The sequence below is a fragment of the Lagenorhynchus albirostris genome, chromosome 6 (assembly GCF_949774975.1).
Source record: "Lagenorhynchus albirostris chromosome 6, mLagAlb1.1, whole genome shotgun sequence".
Taxonomy (NCBI): domain Eukaryota; kingdom Metazoa; phylum Chordata; class Mammalia; order Artiodactyla; family Delphinidae; genus Lagenorhynchus; species Lagenorhynchus albirostris.
This window is the reverse complement of record NC_083100.1, coordinates 31,979,471-31,989,456: the sequence shown is the minus strand read 5'-3', so window position 1 is coordinate 31,989,456 and position 9,986 is coordinate 31,979,471. Positions and strand designations below refer to the sequence as shown.

The 9,986-nt window shown below is 43.8% G+C and overlaps 1 protein-coding gene across 2 annotated transcripts; it reads left to right on the top strand.

Moving 5' to 3' along the window:
- Nucleotides 1-441: 441 nt before the first annotated feature.
- CTLA4 (cytotoxic T-lymphocyte associated protein 4) lies at nucleotides 442-5,921 on the top strand. Of its 2 annotated transcripts, XM_060151347.1 has the most exons (4): nucleotides 442-550; nucleotides 3,660-4,007; nucleotides 4,462-4,571; nucleotides 5,817-5,921. In XM_060151347.1, exons 1-4 carry the CDS (start codon nucleotides 442-444, stop codon nucleotides 5,919-5,921), a joined length of 672 nt encoding a protein of 223 aa, XP_060007330.1. The 2 variants fall into 2 exon arrangements, with proteins under 2 accessions (XP_060007330.1, XP_060007331.1); XM_060151348.1 differs by lacking the exon at nucleotides 4,462-4,571 and having other exon boundaries at nucleotides 5,817-5,872.
- The last annotated feature ends 4,065 nt before the right edge of the window (nucleotides 5,922-9,986 follow it).

Here is a 9,986-nt window from a genome sequence, read left to right as displayed (position 1 = left end):
GGGCGCGTGTCAATGAAATAAATTGGGTCGTAAAATATGCCTAGACAATTGGATAAAACTGGGACTTAGGGGGACTCCTGCACTCCAGGGAATTCTCCAAGTCTCCACTTATCCTCAAAATGAACAAGAAGCTTCAGTTTCAAATTGAGTGCATTTTCCATCCATGGATTGGCTTGTTTTGTTCAGTTTTACTTTGAGTATTTGAGGTTATCTTTTCGACGTAACAGCTAAACCCACGGCTTCCTTTCTCGTAAAACCAAAACAAAAAGGCTAGAAATTCAGGTGCCTTCTGCGTGTGCACATGTGTAGTACATACCTGGGATCAAAGCCTGCTATATAAAGTCCTTGATTCTGTGTGGGTTCAAACACATTTCAAAGCTTCAGGATCCTGAAAGTTTTCGCTCTGCTTCCTGAAGACCTGAACACCGCTCCCATAAAGCCATGGCTTGCTTTGGCTTCCAGAGTCATGGGGCTCGGCTGGACCTGGCTTCTGGGACCTGGCCCTGTACTGCCCTGTTTTCTCTTCTCTTCATCCCCGTTTTCTCTAAAGGTGAGTGAGGCTATTGGAGCATGGAGGTGGAGGAGGTGTTTCTCCCACCTGGGTTTCATTCCTTTTAGCAGTCAAGGGCAGTGATTTATAGCAAATCCAGAAGCTAAAGGTGAGACTCCAATCTCCTGGCATGGGCAGCTCTGTATTCCAAGGCAGGCAGGGGACAGCTGACAGCAGCAAATCAGCAGAGACACAGCTCTTAGCAGTTTGCTGGGCATGGAGTGGGAGCTTAATGAATACGTGTGAGTTGGTCTGGGAGACATGAGCAATTTCAGACACTTCTATAAGATGAGAAGAAAATACTGCAAAGTTAAGTGATTTAAGAGAGCAAAGATACCCACCATCCTAAATCCATTTGGGCTTGGAATCAGGGTTAGCTCAAGATTTCCCTTTTTCTGACTTACTTCACTCTGGATGACAGACTCTAGGTCCATCCACCTCATTACAAATAGCTCAATTTCGTTTCTTTTTATGGCTGAGTAATATTCCATTGTATATGTGTGCCACATCTTAAGTCAGAAAGAGAAAGACGAATACTGTATGCTAACACATATATATGGAATTTAAGAAAAAAAATATGTCATGAAGACCCTAGGGGTAAGATGGGAATAAAGACACAGACCTACTAGAGAATGGACTTGAGGATATAGGGAGGGGGAAGGGTAAGCTGGGACAAAATGAGAGAGTGGCATGGACATATATACACTACCAAACGTAAAATAGATAGCTAGTGGGAAGCAGCCGCATAGCACAGGGAGATCAGCTCGGTGCTTTGTGACCACCTAGAGGGGTGGGATAGGGAGGGTGGGAGGGAGGGAGATGCAAGAGGGAAGAGATATGGGAACATACGTATATGTATAACTGATTCACTTTGTTATAAAGCAGAAACTAGCACACCATTGTAAAGCAATTATACTCCAATAAAGATGTAAAAAAAAAAAATTTCCCTTTTTGAAGAACACTGATTTAGGCAAATTATGGGAAGTTTCTTTCCTACCCAATTCAAGGTTTTAAGGTCCTCTGATCCACTTTTATAAACGGGTTAGCCTGCTTGTTTAAACTTTCAGCATTCTTTACTCAATGCAGGGTTTTAGGGTCCTCTTAATCAACTCTATAGTTAGCTAATTATTTAAAAAAATGAAAGCAATTTGAAGTAGTAAAACAAACAAACAAAAATAAATGAAAAAAAGAAAGGAAGAAAGAACAAAAGAAAGAAAGAAAGAGCCATAGGTCTGTTTGGCATAAGATACTTAATTGCCTCCTGACTTATCTCTGGACTTTAGGTGCAGATTCCCCAGTTTTCAGATGAAATAAAGCTCTTTAGAGGTTGATACTTGGTCTGTTACAATGGTGTGAAATGGTGACTGTTTTACCAGAAGGTGAATTTCAACCTTCTCTCCCTCTAGAGCTTCTCGGTTGAAAAACCAAGTGGTTTATACAAAGTAGGTGCTCAAAAGATATTTGGTTATTAATTTTTACTGTATAAGAAATATTCATACACATTTTCTTATTTTACATGTTTTGAACATGCACAGTTAAATACCAGAGAAATAACCAAATTTACTTTTAAGAAAATTTATCTCAACCTGTAACTGGGATCCTCCCATGGTGGATATTGGAAAATTGTGTAACCAGATTTAGTGGTGATAATTGGGAGCTTGCCTCGGCGGAGGGCAGGAAACTTGGTCTTCTTTAAGCTTAGAGTCAACACAACAAATGGGCAGGATATAATGATTAATGCACAAAAAACCTTTAATACAGGGCTGAATTTGATTAAGTACTGCGGTGGAGTTATAATAGTACAAAGGAGGCTCAGAGGGCATCTCTGATAGACAGAAATGAGGGCTGGGAAAGAAAACTACTGTCTAGCCAACCAGGGCTGCTGGATTAACCATGGCAATGGCTGCTGCCGTATTATTCTCTCTTCTAAGGGCACAGGTTGCCTACTACAGGTGCTTGGGGGAAAGGACTAATGTTTTCAGAATAAAGTGATTTATACACAGGAAGAGGTGTCCTGGAAGCTCAGATTGGAGTGGTAAGATAGGATCAGATTATGGAGACACAGTGAAAGTTATTTGTTTTTGTAATCAGTGGTATATAAGGCATGAAAGGGTTTGAACAGAATGAGTGACATGGTTCAATTCAAGTTTTGAGTGTCACTTGTGTGATTGATTGACTAGAGAGGGGCCCAGTTAGTTACAGGAAAGTAATTTGTCATGAAGCCACTATTTTTTAGATGATGTGAGCCCTTTTGTATGGAGAGCTGGCCTCCCTTCTCCTGTAGAAGCCAGAGGGAAAAGAACAAAGGAACACAAGGTGTTCGAGTGAAGGAGAGAGGGCGGTGGAAGAGGTGATGACAGTGGCAGGGGAAGCCCATAGAAGTGAACAGCAGGGTTGCCTCAGCCTACAGAGGAAATGACCCGGTGCCCTCGGCTCGGTGGCTTCCTTCATCAAGCAGCATCCCTCATTCTCTGGTGATAATGCAGGGAAGGGGGTGGCCGGCACCATGGGCCAAGACTCAGCTCCTCGTGGGCGATTGAGGTCCAGGGCCAGATCAATGCGGGTAGAGGTTATTAAGGTATACTTTGAGGGATAAAGCAAGACTCTATACCTCAGCCTCCAAACTTTCCCCTACTACTCTTATAGGTCCCACAGCTCTATCATAACCTTAGAATACCAGAGTGGGAAGGCACTCTGATGTCATCTGATCTAATCCCCTCTTTTACATGTGAGGGAAAAATGAAGTCCACGGGGGAGGCATGGCTTTCCCCAAATCACCTATTTCACGGTAGAGCCAGCCCTTCTCTTTGTCACATCAGTGTTCTTCATGCCACAGACAACTGCCGTCAAGGCACTGTTTTCCAATAAGGAAGCACCTTCATGGAGAGTAACCGGAAGACAGTGGCGAGATGGAGGGGGTGCTGGGGTGGGTGGAGAAGGAAAGGGGTAGGGGAGGGTGATGGGTTTGTTGATGGGGGGAGAGAAAGGCTGACAGGTGAAACTGGAGGGGGTCATCAAAGATCAACTTTGCCCGGCCTGAGGGTTTTGCCTGGACCTGGTCATGGGCAAGCATGAGTTCACTGAGTTCCCTTTGGTTTTCCTGCTTTAGGGGTGCACGTGGCCCAGCCCGCAGTGGTGCTGGCCAGCAGTCGGGGTGTTGCCAGCTTCGTCTGTGAATATGGGTCGTCAGGCAAAGCCGCCGAGGTCCGGGTGACGGTGTTGCGGAAGGCAGGCGGCCAGCTGAACGAAGTCTGCGCCGCGACCTACATGGTGGAAGATGAGCTGACCTTCCTGGAGGATTCCACTTGCACTGGCACCTCCAGTGGGAACAAAGTGAACCTCACCATCCAAGGGCTGAGGGCCACGGACTCCGGGCTCTACATCTGCAAGGTGGAGCTCATGTACCCGCCGCCCTACTATGTGGGCATGGGCAATGGAACCCAAATTTACGTCATTGGTGAGCATCATTGACGACGCCTTTTGCATTGCTGTCTCTTCTCTGTGTGCAAACAGTTTTGCTCCTTGATTTCAGGTCGTTCATGTTTAGGATTGTGGGAATTCTCTTTAAGAGTTCTCTGGCATACTGCATGGGTCCTACTCAGTATGGGTGGCGAGGCAAACGGCATTCTGTTTATAAAATAAAAGGAGCTGGAGAAGGTGTTTCCTCCCGGCAGGTTGGGGCACTCACACTGGAGTGATACCCAGCATGAAATTTGGTCTTGGCCTTTGATCTGAAACTCTTGGCAAAGTAGCCCCAACAGTCAGACTTACCTGGGGTCCAGCGATTCCAATTAGGGGTGGACATCAAGGTCTGGAAGCTTGAACTTTTTCCTTCTCTCACCAGTTGGGGGAGTACCGCCCTAGAATTTAGAAAGCATCTCAGGGAAATTCTGCTTTCTTCTCTGTTGCAGATCCAGAACCATGCCCGGATTCTGATTTCCTCCTCTGGATCCTGGCAGCAGTTAGTTCAGGGTTGTTTTTCTACAGCTTCCTCATCACAGCTGTTTCTTTGAGCAAAATGGTGAGTGCCGTGCTGATAACACACCATCCTTGGTCAGAATACCTTCAGTGATAACAACTGGCCAAATGATGCTGTTGAGTCGCGTTTTCTTGAGATGAAGCGATAAATGAAGAAGAGGAAGGACAGTGGTAAAGAACACACTAGAACCCTTGGCATTGGCCTTTGAGGTTTCAGGATGACTAATATTTTATATGAGTGTGTTTGACATTGAATGTTTGTGTGATTTTGCATAGGGTTTCATTTTGAGTAGCTGAACAACACGGGACAGCTGTTTTGCTCTTTATCTTCATGACAATTGTACTTAAGTTAATAACCCTGAAACATTAGGTTGGGCAAAATGCTGCTGGAGAATACCGCAGGGGTGGTTAATGTCCCTCTACTTGAGCCTTCCTTGACCAAGCTGTAGGCATCCACGTAACACATGCCCAGGGCGCCCTGTTACCCATTCTGCTCGACTGGCAAGCCTCATGCTCTTCTCCAGCCCAGTAAATGAGAACCCAGTTTTCATTTACTACAGTTGTTGTAGAAGAAGCAGAGGTATGGAATCCGGACTTCTGTCAAGATTTCTGACAGTCGCTTGCAACCTCCTTTGCCTGAGGCTGGCTTTGCCATTCACAAACCTCTCCCTCACCTTCCTCTCTCCCTCCCCTTCTCTTCCACTCCCTTACTCCCTCCCTCTCTCCCTCCCGCGCCCCTACACCGTATTCCAGGATCCTCTACTCGGTCTGTTCTGTCGCTGTAGCTTCTTTCTACCTCATTTGCTACAAAGTGCCACACTAACTAGTAGACTAGACCTCAATTTACTGAGGTGATAAAAACTGGGAACTAATGTGGACCGAGAAAAAAAGTAATAAAGAGTATGTGAGGAGTAGAGATGAGACATACTGCTCCCAAAGAGAATAATTGAAGTTTATTATCTTATCCAGCTCATCCCCTCACAAACAAGACCCAGTCAATTATCATAGGCATTTTGGGTGTTCTTTCTAAAGCTTTCTTGAAGTTTCTTTCTGCTATCTCCCAGTCAGGGAAAATGATTTCTATCTTAAGTCAATAGCACAGAGTTATTTACCCGAAATGAATTTTAATGGCTGAATCAAGAAAATCTCCTGGGGCTTATAATTCTGTATGTTGTGAACATCTATTTTTCAGTGGGGTAGGAACCCAATATTTGTTGAATCCTATTATAGTTAGAAGTGGCTTCTGTATTCCTCGATACTAATTACTGTTTCTTTTAATGTTTGGCAGCTAAAGAAAAGAAGCCCTCTTACTACAGGGGTCTATGTGAAAATGCCCCCAACTGAGCCAGAATGTGAAAAGCAATTTCAGCCTTATTTCATTCCCATCAATTGAGAGACCATTATGAAGAAAAAAGACTATTTTCCAATTTGTAAGAGCTGAGGCAATGCTAACTTTCTGCTATCCAGCTATTTTTGTTTGTTTGTGTATTTTGGGGGATTCATCTCTCTTTAATATAAAGCAGGATGCAGAACCCAAATTAAGCGTACTACAATTTAAAACAAAGGAGCAGAAAAACAGAGCCGGGCTGGTTCTGTCACATCTGATCCAATTTTAGTAAAAGCCTCACTTGGGAGCAATATTGGGATGCAGCATTACAATGTGGAGTCAAGACGTAAGTTAGGGAATGGTACAGTCCCAAGAAAGCAAAGGAAGAATTAAGAGCGAGGATGGTATTGTATACATCTTGTATTTACCTGTGAGAAGTTTATAGCTGAAATGATGTTTTCAAGTAAAATTTTTATGCTGTTGTTATTTTTCTTAACAAATATATAATTACATAAAGACTTAAAAAATACTCACATGGCTATATTTTAGCCAGTGATTCCAAAGGTTGTATTGTAACAATATGTATTTTTTATTTGATAGTATTGTGCATGGGGGCCACATGTGCTTTTGTGTATTTGCTGGTAGTTTGAGTATAAACACTATATGGCAGTGTCTTCCCACCATGGGTTCAGGGGAAGTTTTGTGGAGAGACTCAGGACACTAATACACCAGGTAGAGTACAAGGTCACTTGCCAACTGGCTTGGAAACTGGATAAGGTCATAGCTCATTCTTGCAGACATGTTGAGCTGAGTTGGTGTTGACATGGGCTTTGGGTTTTTATGCCAACTCCTTCCACTGGTTTGCAAGGAAGCCAAAGCTGGTGGTATCTGAGTTAACTTGATAGAGCACCATCATCGTCGAGAAAATGGCTCATTTCAGGAGTCTTGTGGGTATGAACCTCAAGGAAGCTCCAGTTCCATGGGGGCCCCAATTCCTTACACATGGTTAATGCCACAGACAGAAAAAAGCAGCAGATGGCAGAACAGGATGCGAGGGTCTCTGAAAACTAACACTGTTGGTGTTTTTTAACTTGATATTTTCCGTGAAAATGCAACAACATGTATAATATTTTTAATTAAATAAAAATCTGTGGTGGTCGTTTTCCAGAGTTGTTTTTGACATTCCTTATATGTGAGTATTGTTTGACTTTATTTTTGATTGATTCATTTAGCAGTTGGTTGAGTCTCCAATATTAGGAATACTGAGAACAAATCGAAAAAACCCAAAAGTGGGGCTTCCCTGGTGGCGCAGTGGTTGAGAGTCCGCCTGCCGATGCAGAGGACACGGGTTCGTGCCCCGGTCCGGGAGGATCTCACATGTCACGGAGCGGCTGGGCCCGTGAGCCATGGCCGCTAAGCCTGCGCGTCCGGAGAAAACCCAAAAGGGCAAATAATGCTTCATGAATCAGCCCTTTACCTGCAAGCCATTCTTGGAAGGAATTCATCCTCTGTCCTTTTGATTGCTTCCCCAATGTTTGGGATATGAAGAGATCTACCACAGCTACAGCAGCCCTTGATAAATCACACAGCGTCCTCTTTAGCACAGGTTCTTTACCCCCTCTTTCTCACCCAGACCTTTCCCAGCTCTACTCGAGCACTGATTACAGTTGCCATGGCAACTCCAGTGTTGTCAACCGTGGTCCTTGCAGCCATTCTGCTCTGCTTCTGTGGTAAACGGAGCTTTCCCTTGCAGCTTCCAGAGGGACTCTTTCACAAATGTGCGGAACACACCCCCTCTGTGATTCTTGGTTAACCAGTACGTAGCCTCAGCCTGCTTGGTTTCCATTTAAGGTTTCTCATTCTTGACCTCCATATCCTGTTGTTGTTCTGTGCAACGATTCTCAGGGTGGCCAGGGATCACCTATAATTGAATCAACTGGGTCACTTCCTAAAAAGGCTGATTCAAGTGCTTAACCTCAGATGCACTGAATCAGAACCTTTGGGCGATGGGGCCAGGAGTTTGCTCTCCCAACAGCCTCCTCAGTGCTTCTTAGACCCCTCAGGTTTTGAGGATCGCTGTTTAGGCAGCTCTCTCTCTTGCTCACTAAAACTCTCTCTTTTTTTGCAAGCAAGTGCTAACAAACAAATGAGAGAGCACATAGTGAGCATTCCAGAAAGATGTGTTAAATAAAAAGGAATAGGTCTTCCAAATATGGTAATGGCAGTTACCTAGAATAAATTCCTACTATGCAGAAGACTGTTTCTCTTGATTTCTTGGTCTTTGGTTGGAAGCCATGAAGAAACATACAGTTTATGAGGCCCAACGGATAGTCTGATACCATTTCTGCTCCTCCAAATGTCTTTAGAGAGATCATTCTTCTCCACAGTTGATGGAAGATCTAAATGACAGAGGACCTTAGGCAAGGGATCTCTCGGGCATCTTTCAGACACCATTAGACAACGGACTACTTTACATAAGCTTAATATCTATCCTCTACTATTATCTGAAATTCTACCATTAGCTATTCATTGAGTTAAGCATTGCCTACTTCACTCAGTCTCAATTTTGAAGACATATTAATAAAATACTCTTTGGCTCCAAAGAGTTTCTCCTATGATAGAAGAAATAGGCAAGAAAGACTGTGACCTGAAAGGGTGGAAAGCAAATATGGGGTAGGGGTGTCTGGGGACCAAAGGAAAGCCTTTTCTAATCCCTAACTTGTTTATGAGGGTAGATCCATTATCTGCAATACTCAGAGAGATGCATAGCCCTCAAATCAGGGGACCAATGGCTTTATGGCCTTCCAGCCTTCATCACCATCACCATCTCTGGGATCAAGGTCTTGGGGAAGCCCCAAGACTCCAGTCATCATCAAATGAGGCTTGGTCCACCGTGGCTGAGAGGGGAGGGGTCTACTGTGCCCCTCCTCCTTGAACCACTAGTCTCAGGTAGGAATGTGGAGACAAGAGGAGCAAGAGAGAGCTACCAGGGGTTGCCTGGGTCAACCCCAACTCTTACCAGTTCCCAGCACATACCTCTGCTCATCTCCCTTATTCCAATATGGTACTCTCATTTCTGCCACTCCCTGTTTCCCTATTCATCACCCCCAAATATCTTTATCCCTCATTTTTGCACCCATAAACACTCATTTCAAATTCTGCCTCGTCCATCGGATGTGCTGACACTTCAAGCCTACATGGATTTTTCTCTTCTGTTTTGCAGCTATATTCAGTTTTGTCTCAATAATTTCAGATGCCTATGTCTTTTCTCCCTAGCTTGGATGGAAACTTCTCCAAAATAGGCATCACCACAACTTTAGGCACACAATAGATGCTCAAACAAGTGTACTGGAGAGTTGGGGAGCTAGGACATCTGGGACAATGAGAGGGACATGTCTTCTATGCAGAACATGGCTGTTTTGAACTGGGAATGACCCCAATTTACAAGGAGCATGCTATGGTTGTATCTTCCCATTGGCTGTATTACCGGTTTCCATTTTCCCCATTTTTGAGTGAGAAGTTCTAATGCTTCAAGCCTAATCTCCTTCCTCTTTGACCAAGAGAATTATGTGTAGGTCAATCTGTTTCTCAGCTTAAACCTTTAAGACTGGAATGTGAGCTCCCTCTGGCTCCCTTGCCCCACGCATTCTACTTTTATCTCAATCTAATCTTCCAATATTTTTGTGGGGGGGAGGGAGATGAATTCTCATTTTTATTCTCTGTATTTTGAACTGTGGGTTGCTGCTAAAACTGACTATATTTTTATACTGAGTCTGTACCTTCTTTTGTCTCCACAGTTGATACACACTTACTTTACTTGGGACCAAAACTTGCAAACTGTTGATGTCACTGTGCTGTTAATTGGAGCAAAGCCAGTTGGGAAGGTTAAGAATTTAGACACTTAAGTTATTGTTTTTGGAGTTCTCAAAGTGAAGGAGAAGCTGGCTTTCTCTGGAAAGCTATTTCTATTGTTTTACTTCTCTTTTGCACCTGGTTAGAGCGATGATTTAGGCGGCTTAGAGACCTTGTTTTATTTTATAAATTTGTTTTTCTCAGCTCAGGTCAATTTTCTTTGTTCAGACCAGAAAGATAACACATCCTATTGGTGGAGACGGAGGAAAGGTTCTTTAC

Bases quoted from the DNA above. Each gene is read 5' to 3' on its own strand.
- CTLA4 (XM_060151347.1), top strand. From the start codon at position 442: ATGGCTTGCTTTGGCTTCCAGAGTCATGGGGCTCGGCTGGACCTGGCT. The intron at 4,008-4,461 runs GTGAGCATCATT...TCTCTGTTGCAG, and splicing joins AACCCAAATTTACGTCATTG to ATCCAGAACCATGCCCGGAT. The intron at 4,572-5,816 runs GTGAGTGCCGTG...AATGTTTGGCAG, and splicing joins CTGTTTCTTTGAGCAAAATG to CTAAAGAAAAGAAGCCCTCT.